At 46.7% G+C, this 23,566-nt stretch overlaps 3 protein-coding genes across 7 annotated transcripts in view; 1 reads left to right on the top strand and 2 right to left on the bottom strand.

The window, feature by feature from the left end:
• Nucleotides 1-1,636: 1,636 nt before the first annotated feature.
• On the bottom strand, nt 1,637-5,145 carry wars1 (tryptophanyl-tRNA synthetase 1). Its single transcript, XM_068726478.1, has 11 exons — nt 5,079-5,145; nt 4,651-4,774; nt 4,242-4,458; nt 4,030-4,138; nt 3,809-3,928; nt 3,508-3,690; nt 3,275-3,375; nt 2,963-3,075; nt 2,699-2,872; nt 2,477-2,617; nt 1,637-2,346 (listed from the first exon to the last, which is right to left on the bottom strand). Exons 2-11 carry the CDS (start codon nt 4,750-4,752, stop codon nt 2,188-2,190), a joined length of 1,419 nt encoding a protein of 472 aa, XP_068582579.1. The 5' UTR covers nt 4,753-4,774; nt 5,079-5,145; the 3' UTR covers nt 1,637-2,187.
• A 356-nt stretch (nt 5,146-5,501) lies between these two features.
• On the top strand, nt 5,502-17,638 carry wdr25 (WD repeat domain 25). 3 transcript variants are annotated; one of them, XM_068726382.1, is made up of 7 exons: nt 5,502-5,535; nt 6,109-6,824; nt 10,741-10,888; nt 15,030-15,160; nt 16,076-16,246; nt 16,424-16,564; nt 17,009-17,638. In XM_068726382.1, the coding sequence occupies exons 2-7, from the start codon at nt 6,126-6,128 to the stop codon at nt 17,228-17,230; spliced, it is 1,512 nt and encodes a 503-aa protein (XP_068582483.1). In that variant the 5' UTR covers nt 5,502-5,535; nt 6,109-6,125; the 3' UTR covers nt 17,231-17,638. The 3 variants fall into 3 exon arrangements, with proteins under 3 accessions (XP_068582483.1, XP_068582482.1, XP_068582481.1); XM_068726381.1 differs by having other exon boundaries at nt 5,502-5,715; XM_068726380.1 differs by lacking the exon at nt 5,502-5,535 and having other exon boundaries at nt 6,037-6,824.
• A 1,104-nt stretch (nt 17,639-18,742) lies between these two features.
• LOC137884624 (brain-enriched guanylate kinase-associated protein) overlaps nt 18,743-23,566 on the bottom strand; it is a 42,961-nt gene continuing 38,137 nt past the window's right edge. For all 3 annotated transcript variants that reach the window (XM_068726489.1, XM_068726491.1, XM_068726490.1), the window contains one exon: nt 18,743-22,252. In XM_068726489.1, the coding sequence (XP_068582590.1) occupies nt 20,735-22,252 (1,518 nt within the window). In that variant the 3' untranslated portion in view covers nt 18,743-20,734. The remainder of the gene's footprint in view (nt 22,253-23,566) is intronic.

The raw sequence follows: 23,566 nt of genomic DNA, 5'->3' as shown, positions 1-23,566 counted from the left end.
CAGAAGAAACGTGTACTTTAGAGGAAACCCAATCGGATTACTTCGAAGTAGACAACTCCCCCTAGCCGGCTCTGTCCGCCCCTCGCACCCATTGGCTGCTGCCGCCGGGCAGAGAGGCGCGGAGAGGCGCGGAGAGGCGCGGTAGAAGAAGCGTCGCCGCGGGTCCTCCGTCAGAATCAACAGTGTTATCACCGCGTGTGTGAGCGTCCAACCGGGACACTTTAAACAGCGCGACCGTGGAGCTATGAATAGTGTCCTCAAACCCAACCAGCAGTGTGCTGAAATACTACACAACGGCCCCTCAAAGTACCTTCATTTATGAAGTACTTCTGCTTTACTTAAGTATCTCTATTTTTAGCTAAATGGGTATTGCTGTTTGACAACTTTGCAGCTTCAGAGTATTAATACAAACCATTTAATCAACTCATTAATGATGACGTAATATGTATGGATAGAGATACCATCAAGCAGAATGCTGCTATAGTGTTAACACACTAATGCATCACTAATTAGAATCCATTGAGAATTAATATATTATTCTGAAATGGACCATTTTTGGCATAATGAGTTCTATTCCTTTTAATGAGTTCTATTCCTTTTAATGAGTTCTATTCCTTTTGGCACTTTAAGTATATTTTGATACCTTGTGTTTGTACTGAAGATTAGAAGATACTAATATTTTGAGCTTCTTCCATCACTGAGCGTAGGGACAGTCAGAGAAGTGGAGATTTATCTCATAGTCTGTAGTAGTGTAGTGGTTGTGCACAACATATTAATGTCAATGACTTCACTACCTCCATGTTTGTTCTTCAGGCTGTCTCCAGCTGACGTGGTGAAAACGTGTCAGCAGAAGCACCATGGACCCATCCTGTCCACTTGTCTCCTTATCATCTGCCAGCAGCATGTTGGTCCTGGGACTGATCCAACCAGGTGAACCAAACACAACTCGTCTGTAATTTATATGAAAAAATAGACGCTAATATAAATCTAAGTACAGTTTGCACAATTTTAAGCAAATAGTTATGTCTTTGGTCCAGAATGGTTGTTTTCATAGTGTCATTTGAAACATATTCATAATGTCTCTTCATACAGTGGAAAGCGGTGCCTCTGGCAGGTTTGTCCGGTATTTTGGCACACCCACCTGATCAAAGCTCGTCTCCAGATGGACTGGTTTGTGCGGCGCATACCGATTCTTTTTATATAACAAACGATGTCGTGTGAGCGACTGGGAGCCTTCTCAAAGGGCCCGACTCTCAGCCTGTAAATCACTTACCTGTAGCTTCAGAATTACTGTGGAGGACTCACAATTTGGTCTTTATTTGATTAAGGTAAATGTCTCATAGTCTGACACGTGGTAAAGATGATACTGAGGTTTTTAAATAATGCCTTTATGAAGGATGCTTATGTATAAAGCATGTTCTTCTACAGAACTCTGGCTGTAGGTGTGGAGTTTACGACTGAAGCTGACCGTGTTTCTGTCTGCAGCGGTCTTCAGGTTCCTTTAGTACAGAGTAAATCATCGATCTTTTCACTGTATTGTACCGTATCAGAACAGAACAATCCGTTATAGACCGGTGTGTGTCCTTATGCAGTAGCCTAACATTGTGCTGAATATAATAATCATTTATTATGCAAATTATTGAAGTGATAGAATTCATTATTTATTCATTCATTATCTTTACAGTTTGTCTTGTCATTTTATCATTTCAGGAACTTCATATTGTTTTCTCTTATACATTACGACTATATTCAAATTACATTTGAATGACAGACCTGGCCTTTAAAGGAACATTATATCATTTAATATGCATTCATTGTTCAAATCCCTTCTGTGACAACAGGCATGTTTGACTTGTCTCACAGCAGGACATTTAATGGTCATTCATCCTGATCGGTTGTAGGGGTTTGCAGCAGGGCTCGTGTGACACTACAGCAGCGCTGCAAACACAAGCACTTCATGAGAAGTGATGTGTGCAAAGAAAAGCTAACAAGTAGCATGAAGGTGAGGGTAATGCACTGCTTCGTTTGACACAAAGAAACACACCATCGCTCCAGTAATTTACATTTGTCTCCAGTCCAGATGCAAAATGTCCGTCTTCTCGTTGCAAGTTAAAGATGGATAATGATTTGCTCTTGCACAGAGATTAGTGACATGATGAACTTTGACATCTCAGTTGCTCGAGAAGGCTAGAAGTTAAAATTTAAAGGCCTGGGTGTCATGAACTGCTTGACCGTCTCCTCTGTGACTTGTTTGCGTTGCTCTTGATGCTGTGCAATCATTGGCTGCAGCGTCTCAATCAAAAGCTTCTTCAGTTCTCCCGTTAGCAGAGCTCCACTTCTGTAATCCTGCAGAGGGAAGTTTAACGCAACGGGAGGAGGGAGAATAAGGAAAGCAAAACAAAGAGAAGAACGTGATTAGCAAAGGACATACAGTTTGGAAGGTATACTGTGTCTTCTCTGTCCTCCTCATCCCCACCTGTTTGATCTTCTCCAGCTGTTCATCGTCCTCCAGGAAGAAGGTCAAGTACATGAAGGCGACGTCTACATCCGGGTTTCCGCCGTACTTCCTGTGCTCTTCCAATGTGTCTTTTCCTCCAGAAAATGCATGTTTGTTGACCTGTGGGTAACGGTAACACCGGTCAGTGAGCAATTATAGGCAACGTCACTTTGAATGCGCAGTAACTAGTGATAGCGGCACCTTGTTTTTGATCTGCTTGGGTGTGTCGGTGAGGAAGATGGAGGAGTTGGCGTCACTGGCGCTCATCTTGGTCTGCGCCCCCTGCAGGGCTGGGAAGAAGGTCGAGTGCAGCAGGGCCGGTTTGGGGTAGCCGATCCTCGGAGCGACGTCGCGGGTCATCCTGAAGTAGGGGTCCTGGAGGAGCGAGAGGATGGATACAGACGAGTGTCATTGTGAAGTATGACACTGTTATGTTGTCATCTTTTACTGTAACGCTGTCCTGACCTGGTCTATGGCACAGGGGATGAGACACTGTACATCCTTTCTGCCTTTGAAGATCTGTGGGAAGGAGTTACTGAACGATGGGGCTGCCTGGATGGCTGGGAAGCTGATCTTCCCTGGATGGGTAGAAAACAATAAACACCATAAAGAACCAACCAGGTGTTCACACAGTTACACTTCAGGGTCAGGAAATCATGCAACATCAACCACAGACGCAGGGTTACACCGATCAGCTGCCGGCCTGACTGTGAAAGTCTTTATCATCATCATCATCATCGAGTACGTCTTAGTCATCAGCTGTTTAAGCTGCCGTACCGATGCAGTCGCTGTCAGTAAAGCCAAAGATGCCTTTGACCTGGTTGAACGTCACATGTTTCTGGATCTTCACCACATTTCTGTAGAAGTCAGGGGATGCACTGCAGAAGGTAAAATGAAAGGGACACATTAAAAGAAGTAACTACATGGACTAAATGAAGTAACTACATGCTGTTATGTGAACAAATAATACACATGGCCGGGCTCAGCATACGGTCTGGAACATGTGTTACCCCATGTAGTCGAGGTCAGAGAAGATGAAGGTTTTGTTCACATCAAAGCCACAGGCAATGATGTCCTTGGCATTTTCCACAGAGAAGCGGTGGCAATCTTCTAGTGTTAGATCCTTCCACAGGTACTTCTCATCATCAGTCAGCTGGATCACCAGGGGAATGTCAAACACATCCTGCAACCATCTGCAACAAGGAAGGAGGTTCCGCTCTCAACTCGATACTCGTGCCTCGCTGATTAAACACCTAAATGTGCCGTCAATAGCTCTTTGGTATCCATAAACGTTAAAGAGGGAGGACTCACTTGGTGAAGATGAAGGGGATGAGGTGACCAACATGCATGGCCTCTGAGGACGGACCTCTGCCGGTGTAAAGGTAGAAGGACTTGTGCTTCTCATACGCATCCAGTACCTGATGCATGTCTCTGCCAGGAGCAGAGATCAGAGCAAAGCGATATATTGACGTCTCATTCCCTCATTAACTCCCACCAACTGATGACGTATTTTCAGTTCATGAAACACTGACCTGTGCGAGAAGAAGATTCCTCTTCGTAAAAAACGATGAGGCTTCTGTCCCGAGACCTTCTCTATCCTGTCCACCAGCTCCTGGTCCACTTTACTGCTGCCAAACCTCACTAAGGAAACACGAGACACGACGTGAGCCGTGTTGCATGAATCACACATGGTTGGAAATACATCACTGACATAAATGCTTATCAGAGCTCCTTTGAACCGTACCTATGAGTTTGTCGTAGTCCACTCCCTTGGCGTTGTTGGTGGAGACGTTCCACGGGTCAACCGTGTCTTCGTCATCAGCTCCATCTGTTGCTGGCCCGTTTTCGGGGGCCACGGCTGTTTCTGAGGGCGGACAGCCCGCTTTGTAGTCCTGACCCGTCAGCTGTTTGTAGTCTACTTTCAACTTCAGCAGCAACTGGACAGCAGCGTCGATTTCAGCCTGAGGAACCCAAAACCACTCACTGTGAGATAAAGCAGCTACATCACAACAGAATCAAGGTGTACGAGATGTTAGTTCACCCAAAATACAAAGCTATGCAGATAGTTCCAGCTCCAGATGTCTCCATAGGTGAATAGACTACCATGTGTAATAAACCAACACTGCTTATAAACGGTACATTTAACCACCTACTTTCTCTGCTTTAGCTGTTTTCAGGGCCCGGACTTCGTCTCCTCGTGCTGCCAGACTCTCGTAGAGCTCCATTGGACTCTTGGCTCCTTCACCGTCCGTCATCGTCTTCACACCGGCCAGGTACCTGCATAGTAATAAAGACATTAAAAGGAATCAACGTCACTGAGCACATATATAACATAACCGAAAGACACGTGTTCTGTATTGTATCCATCTCAACCGCTCGATCGCTACTGTGTCTCCTGCCACAGCAGTTCTTCCCGTATGTGAACCACAGCTAGCTTGATAAGCTACTGAGCTAGCTCATCGTCTACCTCTAGATTCAGCCGAAGCTTCCATATCTCATAAATGATAACAGCATTAAAATCACGTTCAATGACAGAGGCGCTACTGTTATTTATGATTCAATAAGTGACCAGCCGGCATACCGTATATTCTTCACACACAGCTGACAGCTCGTACAACTTGCATCAGCCTGTCTATGGTAGTGTTCGGATCAAATACTTCCCCAAGGAAACACGCTTCTTCAATAAGTTTCGCTATTAATTAATGACTGCAAAGCTGCTACCATTACACACTCTGTTTGATTTAAATTAAACTAGGTTGAATTAGGTTTTCTTTATTTTTTATTTTGTTGGTTTCATACGAAACCCAGCCGTTAAACTCACCGTAATCTGTGCGTGTGTGTGTCGGAGGAAAACACGGAGCGGGACAGACACTTCGGTTCCTACCGGCAGCTTTCAAAATAAAAGCTTTTACAAGTAAGCACGTTGTGACGTGAGTGGACAATTCGAAACATTACTTTTATTGCGAAACGCTGCGTAAGCTTTATGCTTTTGCGGGATTTTGGACCGAACGTTCAACTGTTTTTACCCGCGGTGAACGGTCAGAACTAGTCCGGTATCTTCTGTTTAGCCGTGTTGCGTTGTGTTAGCTTGATGCTATATTAGCCTTAGAGTCAGAAAGGCTAGCGACCACTGTTAGCTCGTTTTGCTACATTGGTGGCATTTAAGACACATTAACGTTAGACGTTTATAAGACAACCTCAGTTAACACGATATAAAGGTAACTAGTTAGTTGACTTAGCTAGCTTAGTTATTAACTGATTTGGCTGTGTGTTGACTGATAGAAGGACTTGACTAGATTAACGTTAATGCTAAAAGTCGTAACGTTAGCTAACTGTTACATTTAAATTGTGGATATCCCGAATATTATCTGTCTGTGTTTCCCTTTTAAAATAAAATGTCTGCTCGGCTGCTCCCCAATAATGACAATAAACTCCCAACAAAACATTTAAATGTAACTTCTGCTGTTGTAACAAACGTAAAAGTGAGTAGTCAAGTCTACTTTGAGGTGCAGAGACTCAAACCACCACCAGATGTCACCCTTAGGCCTCTAATGGATGCATGAATACCTCACCTGTTGTCCCTTTCTTGTCCCTATATTACTTTCAAACAGGGTGCCATCATGTGGACATGTCTTCGTTAGTGGCATACGAAGATTCAGAGTCAGAGGATGATTGTCTCGATCAACCGGAGGAGGGAACATCAGCCTCTATCCAAGCTGGATCTTGTGAACAAAACCGAGGAGTCGGGCTGTGTAGTTCCTCTGAGATAGTCCTGAGCCCTCACAGCTTTACAGCTGACCCTGACAGCTCAGTGTTGGACTGTCATAGAACAAGAAGCAGCTCTGTACTACACCCAGGTTCACAGCCACAGAGCTGGTTTGACCGTGACGGGACAGCACGAGATGCTGCTGCTCCTCTGAGTTTACCTGCGACTCAGGGGCACGTCTCACCACCGCAGACTCTTCCTAACGTGCCACAATGTTCCGGCGATGGGTTGAACCCAGCAAAAAGAAATCACACTGTCCGGCCTGGTGTCAGACCGTACGTCCCTAAAAGACAGAGACTCGCCTCTTCAGTAGGGACGGTGGACCTAAAGTACCCGGCAGAGCGAGTCCCAGGGAACGGGACCGGGGAAAGCCAAATTCTGTCGGACGTGTCGGCGACAGTGAAGCCGTATCTTGCCCACAAGCCCGGGGCTTCGGGGATACCGAGGAGGCTCCTGATGAGCCTGGCAGGCCACCAGGGCCCAGTCAACGCGGTGCGATGGTGTCCTGTGCCTCATCTCAGTCATCTGCTGCTGTCGGCCTCCATGGACAAGACCTTCAAGGTAATGAGCTCCACAGCACAACTCTCACTGACACGTCGACGCTCAATAGCAGGACATTCATTGCTCCGGTAGTGAAATAATGTATGCTTTCATAATTCAAAGATCATCCAGATGTATTTGCCATGCAATAACATTTGGCCTCCTTTTCTCAGGACTGCTCCATCTTCTTGGTGAGCTGGAACTATTTGTTTTTAACACAAAAATCCATCTATCAGTTCAGTTCCAGGCAGGTGCCAAGTGCACCGGGGAGGTCTGAGGGGATAATCGCTTACCTGACATTCAGTGTAATTGGCACAGAGTCACTAGCGGTGAGCTGACATCGGCCCCCGCTGCCTCGATTTATAAATGTACCACAAACCACTTCTTTTAGAATCATATCTGTCACTGTCAGCTGAATGTATGTCAGAGCCCATGGGGCTTCTATCGCTCTCTTTCTGTTTCACACCTGGAAAACAATCCTTCGTTTCCCTGCTGTAAAGGTCAAGTCATGCAGGTGTGTCTGCTGGCGACTTAATATTTCTATCCCGGCGCAAAAAAAACGCCTTCCTCTCCGATATCCTAAGAGGTTTCTGAATATTTAATGATTTTTGAATATGCATGATATCATTTGCATAACCATACAAGTGCAGCCACCTCTTCTGGCATCTGGAAAGGTCGGCGTGGAGCAGATGGTGGAGATGAGGAGAGGAGGAGACTCGGTTGTTTGTATTCAAGGATTTCTCTTCTCTACCTCAGACTGCCTCACCAGCTGCTTTCTGTGACATCAACAGAGGAGCGAGTGAGATACTCTGCTTCTCTGGGCACGTGTTTAGTGAGCCATTGTGATCAATATGATGGAGGATTTTTAAATTGTTCACTCACTTTCATTTGAGTGACGTCAAGTTTCCAGAAATGCTCCCAAAACAGTGAAATGGACACTTATCATATTTATATCTCACATGAATATAACTGGATCCACAACAGTCTCAGCTTTCCAGTCACATTGAAGCGATGCACTTTTATTCTTTATGCAGAAATATTCAAATGCACCGTGTGAAAAATATCACATTTCTACTGCATGCAAAACACTGCATATGTCTTTCCTAGAGCTGCATGTGATTAGCATTAAGTAGTCCGTCTGTAAAGGGAGCCACCGTGAGGACGACGGTACGAGTACAGAGATGCTCCTGGGCTGTCCTGTCACACATAATCACTCATAATCACTCATAATCACACATGAGGAATCTTGCGCTCCTTTTATGTGGCGTTTCGTTGTGACGTGTTGTTTCTTACTTGACGTACTGCACAGCTGTAGTGATTCTGTCTCCCTTTGACTGCAGCTCTTCTCTTCTGTTCTCTGAAGACGGAGCGAGGACTCTGTGTAGTCTTAACGCTTCCTTCCTTCTGTTTCCTTCACTAACACCCTCACGGCTCCTTCTCTTCCTCCATCCTGTCTGTCGGTTCCTCAGAGGGAGACTCTTTGATGACTTTTGTTCCTTTATTTAATTGTTTTCTGTTTCTGTGGTTTTAATAGATGAAATAGAATAGATGGATCTTTTGGTAGGAGCCCTCTGTCAATATGCAACTCAACTAACTTTCCTAAAATAATCTTTATTTTCTTCTTCAGATGTCAATAATTACATAACTAATACTGTGTTTGTCAGTTCTTACTTACAGTAGTAGATTACAAACACTCTGTAGTCCTTGTATGTTAAATATTATCTTAATATTGAGGTATTAATAGTGAGGGTTAAGCAGCATGACTCATAATTCAAACTTTATTGAATATTTTGAAGCTCTTGTGACAATAGATGCGATCCTGTTGTTACCTTGAGATGGCGAGATGGCAGTGTAGTAGCAGTGTAGCATGTAGCAGTGGTGTAGCAGCGGTGTAGCAGTGAAGCAGCAGTGTGGCGGCGGTGTAGCAGTGAAGCAGCAGTGTGGCGGCGGTGTAGCAGCGGTGTAGCAATGAAGCAGCAGTGTGGCGGCGGTGTAGCAGTGGTGTAGCAGCGGTGTAGCAGTGAAGCAGCAGTGTGGCGGCGGAGTAGCAGTGAAGCAGCAGTGAAGCAGCAGTGTGGCGGCGGTGTAGCAGTGGTGTAGCAGCGGTGTAGCAATGAAGCAGCAGTGTGGCGGCGGTGTAGCAGTGGTGTAGCAGCGGTGTAGCAGTGAAGCAGCAGTGTGGCAGGCGGTGTAGCAGCGGTGTAGCAGTGAAGCAGCAGTGTGGCGGCGGTGTAGCAGTGGTGTAGCAGCGGTGTAGCAGTGAAGCAGCAGTGTGGCAGGCGGTGTAGCAGCGGTGTAGCAGTGAAGCAGCAGTGTGGCGGCGGTGTAGCAGTGGTGTAGCAGCGGTGTAGCAATGAAGCAGCAGTGTGGCGGCGGTGTAGCAGTGGTGTAGCAGCGGTGTAGCAGTGAAGCAGCAGTGTGGCGGCGGTGTAGCAGTGAAGCAGCAGTGAAGCAGCAGTGTGGCGGCGGTGTAGCAGTGGTGTAGCAGCGGTGTAGCAATGAAGCAGCAGTGTGGCGGCGGTGTAGCAGTGGTGTAGCAGCGGTGTAGCAGTGAAGCAGCAGTGTGGCAGGCGGTGTAGCAGCGGTGTAGCAGTGAAGCAGCAGTGTGGCGGCGGTGTAGCAGTGGTGTAGTAGAATACATCCTGTTGTGCAGTGATGTGAACTATTCCTGATAGATGCTGCACGTCAATATTTAGCTTTTTACGTTTAAGTAAAAGTGTGATTCTCTGTCACTTTGTTCTCCCCCTGAAGGCATCTCTGGCATTCTGTTTGTCAGACTACCCCCCCCCCCCCCCCCCCCCCCGTCTGTCTCCTGTGGGATCTGTCGTAGCCCACAGAGCTTCTCAACGTTTCTTTACTTTCTTATGCTGTATGGAGATTTACGCTTTAATAATGAAACACAGGGAGAGGCGGAGAGGGATCTGCAGTTCCCCACAGATCTTCAAAGTTCCTCTGAAGAAATACTCCATCATTAGTGTGAGATACCTCAGTAGGCACCAGACCAGACCCCCGGCTGGATTGTAGGCTTTAAGGAGATGCTTTTGTCTCCTTTTACATGTCTGACAGAAAATCCTACTTTCAGTGAATCTGATGAAAAGCATGTCCCGATGTTGACCAACCTGTTTGCACAGATTTTGCAAAAACATGACAACAGTGACGAAAGACCTCATTCATAAACCACTGTCTCTTCATCCTATTGGCACCGTGAGAACTCAGGTCACAGGAGACGTTCAGCAGTGTGGTCGGGCAGCTTCTCTATAATCAGAGAAACCTCAAACAATACAATTAAAGCCAGCACTCTGATTTAAAACTGATTTACAGGAACACTCCAGTGTAATCAGTTTGATTAAGTAATTGTAAAGGTTGTCTTGGCTTTTAAATCCAGCATTTAAGCCTGATTGATATACTTATGCCAATTCATCCAGTGAGTGATTAGTTTAGTTTCGTTACAGTGGAGTCTTTGTTGTGGAAGGCTTAGATTAGACGTTCACACAGGAACCATGTGTTGCTGCTGGAGGACCCATCGACTGAGAAGACAGAGCAGCGGCCGCCGAGCCTCGACTGTTTGAACTGCGTTGAAACGTCGTCGCTCTCATGCAGAGCCTCTGTGTTTGAAGGAAAGCACACGGTGTGTGTGTCAGCGCCCTGAGAGGCCTTCTCTCCGTCACACACGTTCTTTCATCTGGTCTCGTTTGCAGCGTTGAGGATGCAGGGGGTCAGCGTCAGCATCGAGCCTGTTACCTGTAGAATCTACGAAGACCGAGCACGAATCAACTGACGGGGTCTTTCACTCTGGGTTTGAGAAGAGCTTTAAACTCATTAAAGCGTTCGTGTCGATTCGAGCTGCTGGAGCTGGAGCTCGTGCCCGGTCGGTAGTGAGCGCTCTGATGCTGCGGTCCAGGTGTGTTTGTGATGCGATGTTGTCCGTCTCTGGCAGGTGTGGGATGGAGCGGAGAGCGGCCGGTGCCTGAGGGTTTACACCTGCCATTCGGGAGCCGTGCGTGACGCCCGTTGGACCTCCTGCGGCCGCCAGCTTCTCTCCGGCTCCTTTGACAACACGGCCGTGATCACGGACGTGGAGACAGGTGAGGAGCGACACTTCTGTCTGGAGGTCTGACGAACACGAGGTCAGGTAACGAGCCGCTGGGAAGTCATCCGCAGCTGAACTACACTGAGCTACACTGACTGTGGAGCTCTTCTAGGTTTCTAAAGCAGTAATGAAGTTAACTGTTACATTTACTTTGTTAGGTTTCAGATTCAGCTGCATTTGGGTTCAACGTTGTTCTCCAAGTTTATTTCTGGTGTTGTGGGGAAACAAACATCTTACAATTTCCTCTGTCCACCTATAACTAAATCCTCCTAACTTAATGAATTTGGCTCATTGTGTTCGTCGGCCCTTCTGTGTGAGCATATGAACCATTCAGCTGATCCATTTTGCTTTGGAGAAGCTTCTCCTCCTGGCAGAGAGGATGAGAAGCGATCACACAAACAATCTGCTTGTTCGGCGCCTCGCTCGTTTCCTTCACCTCATTACCTACACAGCTGAACGATCTGAAGGGTTATTTTGTCTTTGCTGCTCCTCCATCAACAGTCGGCGTGTTTTTGTGTTCATGCAGAAGAAGACCTCAGAGGCTGAACACAATGAGCCCACACACACACACACACACACACACACACACACACACACACACACACACACTGTTTTGAAGCCCCTGTGGCATCTCTAGGGTCAACACATTGCTTTCGATGACTTGCTGCCGTTTGCACTTCCCCTCTCAGCACGTCTGTCAATACTGCCAATAAAGCCTACGGATAATAGCTCGGCCGGCCCTATTAAACACACAGGCAGCTCCAGGAAGGGGATCAATAATGGATACATCACCACAGGAGCAGCCACCGTGACCTTACGCCGGAGCGTCACTAACCACGACCATAAGCAGCCATAAATAAACCCGTGTTCTGGGCTTTTATTTTGGTAGCCAGTGGTGCTTTGCTCAGCGCTGTAGGATGTCCTAGTGGAGCCTGGAGTCTGTGTGTTGTGATGTTATCTATCTATTTATTTACAGATTTTATAAGAATTGAATGAACCACATTGTTCTGAGGACAAGGATCTGCAACGAGCATTCCTACAGCACTGACGGTTTAAAATCATAACGCTGCATAATTCACCTCCATGATCATTTGTATACAGACGTAACGTGACGCACTCACAACGGGGCCACACCGTTACGACAGTGATGTTTGAAATATTAATGAAGCTCCCACAACATTCACGCAGCTTGTGTGTTAACACTGGATCTACCCAAGAGTGATGGGCCAGTGAGGGAGCTGAGTGTTTACCACATCCCACTGGGACCACCATCAATGTGATCTTTACGCTCTCCACGGCAACGCAAAGCCTCTCGACTCCAACTCCAACAAGGGAGGCAGCTGGGCCTGGTCCAGATGTCTGCAGAACCATCAGTGAGAGTCTTCCAGGACACCTGACCCCGTATTCTACTGCAGCATCACTAACCTAGTGCACCACCTGGTGTGCTTAAAGAGAAATGGACTTATAAAGGAGCCTATGCATTCGGAATTGTGTGTGCATCCATTTACTGTTGTTCCTGAGTCCAATTTAATTTGTAGAGTCTTCTGTCGGCTCTCAGGGGTCCACAGGCTGCAGAGGGAGAACAGGTTATAAAGAGGGAGAACAGGTTTAGGGGCATTATGCAAAAAGAGGGAGAGGAGAAGAAGAATGAGAGAGAGAGAGAGAGAGAGAGAGAGAAATCAAAAGAGGCAGAATAAATTCAGAGACAGAGAAGCACAGAGAGGGAGTTTGGCAGTGGAATACATTGATTTCATCTGGAGGGCATTGGTGTGAAGTGGCAGGTGCTGTCCAGGGTGTTCATCGTGTTCACGGTGGAAGTGTGTGTGTGTGTGTGTGTGTGTGTGTGTGTGTGTGTGTGTGTGTGTGTGCGTGTGCGTGCAGAGCAGAGCTTGAGTCTTCTGTCCACATCCCTTCAGGCAGGATAGAGATCGTCCTTGCTTTCCAAAAAACTACAACAACACAGTGAGACGGTGCCAGAGTGGGTCTGTGTGTTGCTCTTTCACCTCCTGTTGGGTTTGCAGAGTCGTGTTTCGGTGAATGTAGCTGAAGGCTTCAACAATAGTTTAGCTGTAAGATTGAGTTTTAAATTATTGTCTGCATTCATTTAGAATGAGCTGCATGCTTCACCCCACTGAGAATTTAAAAACACCACATATCCAGTCTGTATCAGAGCCAACCATGTAATCATGGGCTCATTCTCTCTCAACTCAGAATGTGCTCGATGTTTGTCTTCTAGCTCAGGATTTGGCTGCAGTTACTTTCATCAATTCTGAGGAAGAAGGAAAAAGCCTCGTCGTTCTAATATGAAGTCCTGTCGACTTGCAGGAACGAAATGAAGATGAACAAAAGTAAAAGACATAATTGTAATGTTCTTACAGCTATTGTCTCTATAACATTTGATGTGTTTAACAGGAAAACGTGTCTTTTTAGCAACAGCACAGAGAAGCATTCACAGGTTATCATTTATATTCTATATATTCCATCGAGCTACTTCTCCCGTTTCACTGCATAAACGCTCCTCTGTGTAGCTGGAGGTTAGTCAGTGTTTCAGACTAGTTACAAAAATAACCCTTCGCCTGTTTTAGAAGCAGTATTTGGACGTGACTTGTCAAAACCAAGTAATGTGGGGACAGATGTCTGCAGACGTCCCTCTCCAGCGACCTCATTAATGTTGCCTAACTAAACATGTTTATTATGAGCGTTGATCACTCATTGTCTTGCCAAACTCCAGTTTAAATGTTCGATGACAGATCTCCGTATCGCGGTGGGAGAGGAGAGCCAATCAGGCAGGAGGTGTGAGAAACTACCCGTTAAAGCTTTGGATCGATGGCGTTGAACTTGGGAGCGTGTTAGACCACCGTTAAGAGGAAGAAGGTCCTTTGTTAGCTGTGACTCGTTCCCTTCTCAAGAGGACTTGGTGGGAACATACAACAAGTGTGTAGTGAAGTGTGTTTTGTTGTGGATGTGTTCACGTTGTTTGATCTATGAATTAATGAGGAGCTGTTGAACCTGAGGTGTTCTGCTTTGCATAGCCTTTTACTGGAGCTACTGGCTCATAGTGTGTCTTGGCTCCTCATGTCGCCGTCTTCATTGTTTTCACTGGAAAATAATTTCCCGTCGCACAATGACGATGACAGGCTTCTGTTTTTAAGACATTTTTAAATAGATTTTTAGATCAAACCGAAGCAGCGTTTATTGTTCTGGTTTCTCATCTCTACGTGTATTATAAATACATTTATATATATTCTGTCACACATTCTAGAACGTCCTCTGAGTCGGGAACACGATCTATGGAAACCTCTTCATGTGTCTTTAGCCATTGAGCTTCTTTAGGAATCACTGTTTACAAGCAAAGAAGACGGCAAAATGTAATAATACACAATCTAATGGACACAATAAACCACATACGAGTCTCAGCAGAACTCAGTTTAGTTTGGTCTTGACAGCCGAGGAAGAGAAGATGTGTAATCGAGCTCTTCATGTCTCAGGTTGTCTTAATTCACTGGTTCATTCGTCCAATCGTTGTTCCTTTAGAACGTGCAGAAGAACACACAGGATGCACTTCTCTCTCTTCACAATCACAGTAGTCTGAACACATCAAAGAAGCTGAGCAGCACTTAAACACGCTCCTGTGGAGTCCGTTGGTTGGTTCAGACAGATGTGTGCAGCAGCAGCAGCAGCAGGAGGGATGCTCCTCTTGGGCAGAGATTAGACAACAGTGAGGTGATGTGGAGGTCCAGAGAAGACAGGAAGGGAAAGACAGGAGGTCAGAGGTGAGCTGGAGACGAGCAGCTCTGAGCTGAGTGGACAACGCGCTCAGGTGCAAACACCGCCCTCACAGAGACACTCCGTCAGGGTGTTTCTTTAAGGTGCATTGTGTGAAAGCTCTTTACACCAAAGGCTCCGTGTTCCTACTGCAAATGTCAAAATATCCACATCGGATTGTGTCCTGGATCTAGAAGATTTCCTCTGGAAGAGATGACACATATTTACAGTACAAAAGCTCAATATTTGGTCTTTATTTTGTACAATATCAGGACAATGTGCTGTTGATTTCAGTACGTTTAATTCACGGATGGTAGCGTGTCATCCGAGAGATGACTGAGCTTCTCTGTCTCACTGTTTCTGGTCTGTAGGGCAGCAGCTCGTGAAGCTGGACAACCAGTTCAAAGTGATGCGCGTCGTCCCGCATCCCAGCAGCCCCGAGGTGTTCCTGTGCGGCGGTCACGGTTCAGCGGTGAAGGCCTGGGACTCCCGCAGCTGCAAGGTGAAGCTCATCTCCTCCCCGCAGTAGACGTACGGTTCACAGACCTCCTGAATGTGAGGCGGGTGGACCTTCAACACGCGCTCCTCATCTTCAGCTCCCTGCACCAGTTACACTCAGAGCAGTCTTCATCTTCACTTCACTAGAAGGATAATTCTGCTGTATGCTTAGAAGCACCGCCGTGCGCCATCGCACTAATTGTTCAAACAAATTTGAATTTCATTTGGGACTCATAAGTTGTTCTTGTGAAGCTGCTATATTAATCTTAATGGACTGTTTCATATGATAATGCTGCTCACCTCCTCTAGGAGCGGAGCGCTCTCACAGCTAGCGGAGCGGTTTCCCTGCAGGGCGTCTAGATTTAATACAGCAGGGATCTCTGCTGCCAGCAGGCGTCAAGGTGAGTTCCAGAGAGAGTGGAGCTGTGGCGCCCTGACGTCTGTCACTCCCACTCCCACTCCCAGGCTGTGTTCCTCTGGCTTTGGGGTGAAATGATCCCACCAGATAAAACCCACAGGAGCAGCGTGAAATAAGAGTGTAAAGTCTGGTTCAAGTTACTAATACTGATACACTCAACAGAGGTACCTTGAATTCAATGTTTCCCTCTGCAGACGTTTTATATTACAATGCTGTTACACTGCTTGAACCTGACAGCAGCTTCACTTACTGTTTGTTATCCTGCAGCATCGTTAGAAGCACCGCAGTGTCGTGAACATTGTGTCGTCAAACTAGCAGAAAAACCCAGTAAAAGCATGGTGGATGTCAGTAATTCTAACTGAATGAAGTTGTATTAAATGTACTAGATGTGGTTTAAGTGACCACTTGAGATTCTTCACGCTGTATCGTAGACTGAAGAGGACGTCTCGGCGTCTTTCAGGAGAATGTTAAAGGGCTCGATGCTCATTCGTGTGCTTCCAGGTGGTGAAAGTGTACAAGGCAGGGATCCAGCAGACCCTGGACATCCTGTTCCTGAGAGGCGGCGTGGACTTCATCACGAGCTCCGACTGCGTGAGCAGAGACTCCGCCGACCGCACCCTCATCGCCTGGGACTACCAGACCACGGCCAAGGTCTCCAACCAGATCTACCAGGTGAGGAGAGACCCGAATAAACGGTCGGATAACGCTGAAGGAGGCCTGAGTAACCTTTGTATTTCTACGGTTGAATTAAGGATTCAGAAAGGACCATAGCAGACTGAATTGCATGATTTGATGAAGCGTTTCCGAGTAACAGAATCTGAACATGGCTCTTTCTCATGTGGCCACCAGGAGCGCTTCACCTGCCCCAGCCTGGCTCTCCACCCGCTGGAGGAGTCTTTTGTTGCCCAGACTAACGGGGACTACATGGCGGTGTTCTCCTCCCAGCAGCCCTACAGAATGAACAAGAGGCGGCGATACGAAGGACACAAGGTCAGTAACGACTGTGGCCTCGGGACGCAGGCCTGATCGATACGGAATGTACACTCACACACACAACTTCAGCAGCATCACACAAAACGGTAGCGAGGCAGTAGAGTAAACCTACAGATGTACACAACGCACAGCTGACACGTACCGATGATCCTCCGCAGCACAAAGCAAACACACTCAGGACAAAGCTGTGTTTCCACAGAGGAAGACAAACAGTGCAGATCATTGCTGGCAGATATAAGTGAAAGCACGGCGAGCTGCTGCAGTTTGTTGACTCAAGAGAAATGGACAGGAAACAAAGTGGTATCTCACATTCCAGATGTTAGAATAACTAGACGCTGTTTCAACATTGCGGCTGCCTGAGCTCACGTTAGCACTGCTCTTGGTAAAAGGCCAATGCTTTGTAATGGACACATATGCTGACACGGCGTGTTCTCCTTCCAGGTGGAGGGATACGCGGTGCAGTGCGAGTTTTCTCCGGATGGAACCATCCTGGCCTCAGGAAGCTCCACCGGCTCCGCCCACTTCTACGACTACCACAACGCTCGTATCCGGCACACCCTCCACGCCCACAGCCGGCCCTGCCTCTGCGTCTCCCAGCATCCCGTCCTGCCTGCGACTGCGGCCACCTGCGACTGGGCCGGTGAGATCAAGGTGTGGCACTGAGGACTGTGAACGAACACTTTTTATAGTTCTTATCATCTGATGCACGGAGATTATGGGAGATAAAGTCTTGACGATGGATGTGCACACGAGGCTTTACTTCTGTATAATCTGCTCTTGGTCTTCTTCAGTCCATGCTTCCTCTCTATGGTGCAGATGTTTGTTAGCATGTTCTTCTTATCAGGGAGAGATGCAGTGCGTGAGATAAACGGAAGTATGACTACAGTTCAAAGAGTGAAGCAGTACGAAGGCAGTCTCACACACACACACACACACACACACACACACACACACACACACACACACACACACACACACAACTTTAATGGGTTTTATAATCAGCTTTCACTCTAAAAACCACAAGAGACTTCATGTTCTTGAAGTTTTTGTCAAAACAGAAATAAAACTCTCTTCAGGCCTTTTCTAATCAGTGGTGTTCTTCGTTCTGCACACTCATCACTTCACTCTGAGCCTCTTTCTTCTCTCTGCTCTGATAATGTGACATTTTATTTTCACACTGACAGCTTAAAAAAAAAAAATCACAACGAGAGACGACCACGAAACTACAGAAAACACACAGACGTCTGTCACAACATTGCCAGATTCCTCCAAAGTCATCGACAGACAGACAGACAGACAGACAGACAGACAGACAGATGCTCACGATCTTCATTCTTCAAATACAGTTGGCACAGGAGACTCTAATGGCTCAGTACTTGTTCCAGCCCCCGGGGGTCTTTGTCCTGTAGTCACTAATAGTCCAACACTGTTGTCTTAAAGGACCACGGAGACATTTGTGAAGCCAAATGCTAATTTGAATGTTTTTAGTGGCGGAAGATCATTAACGTTAAAACAAATTAAAGAGGCTAATAAAATAATACGGCCTCCAAACACCAAAGAATAAAGTCCAGGACCCGCATAGCCAGAACACACTGGAGACGTCTTTGAAGATGGTGTTTGACAGCTAAGTAACCAAACTAAACCACATTAACCTTCACGTTAACAGATGTCTGATCGCTCTATTGACTGTCACTGTGGGTGTTTCATTGAATTTCAAAATTCATTCTTTTCTAGGAATCAGGCGATGAAAAATGCTGATCCTATGTTCGGCCTAAACATCTGTGAGTCATCAGATCAAAAGAAATAAAGAGCTTAAAATCAACACTGTTCAGCAGAACCTTTTCCTAACAGGACTGACGCATGTTGAGCTCAGCTGTGCTCTGTTTACGAGGCTGAAATGGACGTCATCTTGAAGAGCATCTTCATGAGCCTTTGAGATGATAACATGAAGCTTCATGTTTCATCTCACAGCTAAATTATATATATATATATATATATATATATATATATATATATATATATATATATATATATATATATATATATATATATATATATATATATATATATATATATATAAATGAGGACACAGAGGAGCTGCTGCAATCAGCACCAGAAATAAGAATTAGTGCAAAAACTATTTCCCTGGAAGCCAATGATGTTTTTTTTCCCAACATTCATCTTTATTAAGTAAATAAACATACATCAAAAATATAGAACCATGCATTAGACAGACGCACGCTGTGACGTTTAGACGGCTGGCCTGTTGTTCCTGGAACAGGGCTGGAGGTAGACCAGGACAGAACCACGTCAGCCTCATTCAGGGTCAGAACATTCAGTACATAGAACAACTAGAACTGGATCAGAAGAGTCAGAGTGTAACACCTGTGGGAGTAGTTACTATACCTCATTCTATACATTATGCCCACAACTAGAATAACCACATCTCCTCTGAATCCCACTTTAACTCCTGACCTTCAGTCCGTTACTCAGATACCTGTACAGTGTGTGAAACACGACTATGACTGGAGACTTTTCTTGGTCCACTTTCACCTTCATAACGTGGTCAAAAAGAACGGATGCAGTTATTAAATCTTTAATAAACAGCCTTGAGCCAGATCCCAAAATCTGCAGGAATGGGAGAGGTAGAGGCCTTCCAGGAGAGTCGATACGCTCCAGAGCAGAGCTGATCCCTTCCACCATTCCTCACAGATCTATAGAGCTACAGGCAGGAAGGCTGCTACTGACTGTTAGCAGGACAACTTTAACATCAGCCTCACTGTCAACGTTGGAGTTCTCCAACAATGACAGCACGTCTTTACCACTTTCTATGTGTACACACACACACACACACACACACACACACACACACACACACACACACACACACACACACACACACACACACACACACACACACACACATCTTCACAGTGTTCTCTCAAAAATAGTCTAGTTCAGCATGCTGGTTTAAAAACAGACAGTCTGTACATTTGTGTCTTTAATCGGTCGTTTCTTTATGTTCGTCTGGAGAATGTTGTGATTAATCGGCGGTGTTTGAGTGTGTGTGTGTGTGTCGGGGGAAACGTGGGCCGGACTATCAGACGTCCTCTGAAACACACCCCCAGTCTAAGAACGGACTTAATCCTTTTCCTGTGTGTGTTCAGTCTAACAGGGAGAACATACGCTGTACCATTAGGGTATACGTACAGTAATACATCAGATAGTACAGTATGTACACAGCTGTTGTCATGGAGACCGCTCTGTCCACCGAACAGGATTAAGGCAATTTCACAAGTGTCCTGGTTTGAGGGTCATCACTGCTCCGCCTCATTTTGATACAAAAATAAGAAAAATTACAGCAAAAAGATCCTGCAGTTCTATTTAACACTTACTGTTTTTGTTCACCTGGCAGCGTATTGTAATTGTATTTATTCATATTTATATATATTTAGGGGTTTTAAGTTTCCAATAAACAAGTGAGGAATCGAGCATCAGGAAGGAAGCCTTTTAAATCCAGTGTATTGCCATAAATGCTTCACAGCTTTCACATGAAACACAATCGCTTGTCTTGCCAATTTGGGAATGAAACATCCTGTTTAGTTACAGATCATGTCGCTGTGATAAATAACTCAGCTGGAGATGAGCGTTTCCACCTTATTCCTGCGTTATACAGCATGCATATTGTTAAAACAGAGAATTAATACATGTGAAATGAAACAGCTCACAGTCAGCAGGATCCACTAAATCCACTAAAGACAAACCCAGAAATGACTGTGATGACTTCACTATCTACACGGCGTATATTAGAGCAGAATTAATGGTCTTTTGCTGGTTTTATTAACAGTTCTTAACATTAAAAAAAGAGCAAATTGCACAGTATGTTCGTGTAGCTCGGTCTGCATTAATAATAATAACAATCATCAAACAAACACAGAGTGAACAGCTGGTCTCAGGTAGCTACACCGCATCATGACCACAATAGAAAAGGTGCTGCAGACTGAACGTGCCTTGGCTAAAAGATACATGAAACAACACCTTAATACCCAACCGCTCCACTATGTGTGTGGTGCGCTGGTCTTATGAGATGTACAGTACAGAACGGTACAGTACAGTAAGTCCATCATCATCATCATCATCATGCATAAAACGAAAGGCTCTCTCTGCTCAGTTCAGCAGAGTCCCGTAGAGCTGTGCCTTGGTCAAACTGTCCTTCCTCGTCAATCCCGTGCTGCCAAATTTTTGGTATCTTGGAGAGGACTTCTTTGGGAGCGTGGGGCCGACGCTGAGAGCGGAGCTGGAGCTCGGGCGAGGCCGAACGCTGGGCCTGGGGCTGGGGTAGTGTTGAAGACTCGAGGCTTCGAGGGAGCTTTGGTGCAAGGACTCTGCAGAGCTGTCTGCGCTCAGGTTTGCGTAGTCCTTCTTGGCATTGCTTGCTGCCGTCGCTCCTCCGCCGGCCTCCTTCTCTTTAGAGCTCCCCGAGAGGAACAAGCTGCACTCGGAGTCCTGACTGTCCTCCTTGGTTCTATACAGCGCAGACGTCTTCTCCTGCTTCCGATGCTCCATAGGCTTCTGACTGCGGCTGGGTGACGGGGGAGCCGCGGCAAAGCACTGCTCCAGCGCGCGGCCGTGGAAGACGTCGTCTCCTTCGTGGAAGCTGCTGTAGAGAGAGCCCTTGACCTTACTGGACGGACCGGCGGCAAAGTGGCGCTCGGAGAAGCTGTACGGAGAGACGCGCCCCGTGATGTCACGGTAGGACGAGGAGAACGCGTTGATGTCCTCCACGCTGAGCTGTCTCCAGCGGCTGCTTAGGTCGTCCTCGGGGACCTGGATGTCACCTCGGCTGTCCAGAGCTCCTCCACGAGCCTGGCCCAGTCCGATCGTGGACCCCATGCTGTGAGAGGAGGCCAGGCGAGGGGTGCTGGAATGGTACGGTTCACTGAAGCACGACGCGGTCCTCGTGTACGCCGCTGAATTGCCCTTCTGCGGGCTCCTGGTGGTCACCATATGCTGGATGCTGAGCGACTTGGGGAAGCTTGGAATGTCTTTATCGTAAGAGGACATGCCTTTGTGCTCATAGTCCGCACTGCCACCGTCTCGCCAGTCCATATAGAGACCCTGGTGGGACGAGGACAAGGTGCTGCTGGCAGTGCGTCCGCAACCGCCGACAACTCCGCCCTTCTCATCCGACGCGAGGCTGAAGCTAGAGTAGGAACTAGAGGCGGGGAGGCTGCCGGTGCCGAAGTCATCGTGGTGGAAGGAGGACGGAGGCTCGTGGTGGGAGAAGCTTCCAGACTGGTAGGCCTCTTCATCCGGGTTGCTGTCAGTGGAGTTCTGGGCGTGTAGCTGGAGCAGAGCGGTGCCGTGGAGGTCAACGCTCTGCCTGCGCTCCGTGTCCTGCCATCGCTCGGGGCAGTATAGGGCCGTGTCGCTGCAGTACAGGTCAGACGTCTTGTATGAAAGGCGGCGGCTCAGCTGGTCGGTGCTCCCCGTCGCTGTGAGGAAGCCCCCGTCCTGTGGCTGCGGGCTGGGGGAGCGGGTCACCGGGCAGCTGCTCCCAGGTTCAGGCTTTGCCAGGACCTTGGCAATGATGTCTGCGGGCACAGCGTCCGAGTATTTGGAGTGGCTCCCCCGGTGATGTTTCTCCATGTGGGAACTGATGCGCTCCTGGAAGTCCAGCGGCAACTACGACGGACACACAAAGAGACGAAAGACGCTCCATGAAGCTGGGACGTAAAAACAAAACGTGTACAGATGTTTTTGTGACGGCTGCTGAGCCTTTAAATGTAGCCACGAAAAGGAAGAATTTCTCCACCGCTTCTCCTTTAATTATTTATAGAATCATCTCGACTCTCTTCCTTAAACATGCTCCCTGCTCTGCACAGAAGCTATTTTTAGAGCCGTTCCTCGAGGACTTGAATCCATAGTTCTGCTTTAGAAAGTAATTTATTCTCACAAAGCTCACGGTCCAGTCCAGTCTGGATCTCAGAGGAATCGCACTACTGGACCCCTCTAATGAACCTGTCAGAAAACTGCTGAACACACGCTTTGTGTGTTTATTTGTTTGTCTGCTTTCATTTTCGCAAAAGAAAATATTTCCCTGTTTCCTCACCTTTTGTCATTCCATCAAAAAATGAAATAGGAAAATTAATGAACGAAATGTTTTTTGGACAGTATTTCTGTCTCTCTGTCTCTCTTGTCTCTCTGTCTCTCTGTCTCTCTTGTCTCTCACTCACACAGACACATTATCTTCAGGATTGATGTTTGAGAGAAGTGTTCCTGTCAACTACAGACTCTTTGTGTTTATTAAAGCTGGTCAGGATCAGCAGGAGCTGTTCTCTCTTTTCTCATCCCTTTATCCTTTCATCTTCCTTCTCTCGCTCCAATGCCTTCATTGACCAAGAGGCCCTCATTCCTTCTCTCTCTCTCTCTCTCTCTCTCTCTCTCTCTCTCTCTCTCTCTCTCTCTCTCTCTCTCTCTCTCTCTCTCTCTCTCGCCCTCTTTCTACCATCAAACACATATCATCTCCACAGGGACCGGCTTAGATTCAAATTAAACCAGTGCTCCGGGTCTCCAGCTGGGAATAGAGAAAGAGAAAGATAAAATACTGACTCGGCTTTGTTAAGAAATAGAAACTCGCCTCGGCATAAAATAACCTGCATCTTTTAAGTCTGAGCTATTTTTAGCGTTCCCAGAGGGGCTGGAGATGGAAAGAGATGGAAAGTAGGTGAGGCTGTGGGGGGTGGGGGTGGGGGGATGTACAGTTAGCTCAGCGTTAGCCGCTATCTGAGGAGAATCTTAATTAACAGCCACACAGTGTTAATCCACGTGACGACGAGCGCGTCTGCAGGTCGTGTTCCATTTATGAAAATAAGTGTTTTAATGGTGATGGAGCTGACACTTATCACTTTAGTCATTCTAGAACTTCAGTCACTCTACCAAAGACTGGAGAAGGTTTTACTCTTCCTTGTTTTAGAACCAGATCATCAAACCATGTCA

The sequence above is a fragment of the Cebidichthys violaceus genome, unplaced genomic scaffold, assembly GCF_023349555.1.
Source record: "Cebidichthys violaceus isolate CVI_PGR_0920_01 unplaced genomic scaffold, fCebVio1.0.p SCAF_39, whole genome shotgun sequence".
Lineage (NCBI taxonomy): Eukaryota > Metazoa > Chordata > Actinopteri > Perciformes > Stichaeidae > Cebidichthys > Cebidichthys violaceus.
Note: the sequence above shows the minus strand (reverse complement) of the source record. Positions and strands in the feature narration are given on the sequence as shown.

Bases quoted from the DNA above. Each gene is read 5' to 3' on its own strand.
- wars1 (XM_068726478.1), bottom strand. From the start codon at position 4,752: ATGACGGACGGTGAAGGAGCCAAGAGTCCAATGGAGCTCTACGAGAGT. The intron at 3,376-3,507 runs GTAACACATGTT...TACCTTCTGCAG, and splicing joins TCTGACCTCGACTACATGGG to TGCATCCCCTGACTTCTACA. The intron at 2,873-2,962 runs GTCAGGACAGCG...TCGCTCCTCCAG, and splicing joins TCCCCTGTGCCATAGACCAG to GACCCCTACTTCAGGATGAC.
- wdr25 (XM_068726380.1), top strand. From the start codon at position 6,057: ATGAATACCTCACCTGTTGTCCCTTTCTTGTCCCTATATTACTTTCAA. The intron at 6,825-10,740 runs GTAATGAGCTCC...CGTCTCTGGCAG, and splicing joins CCATGGACAAGACCTTCAAG to GTGTGGGATGGAGCGGAGAG. The intron at 10,889-15,029 runs GTGAGGAGCGAC...TCTGGTCTGTAG, and splicing joins GATCACGGACGTGGAGACAG to GGCAGCAGCTCGTGAAGCTG.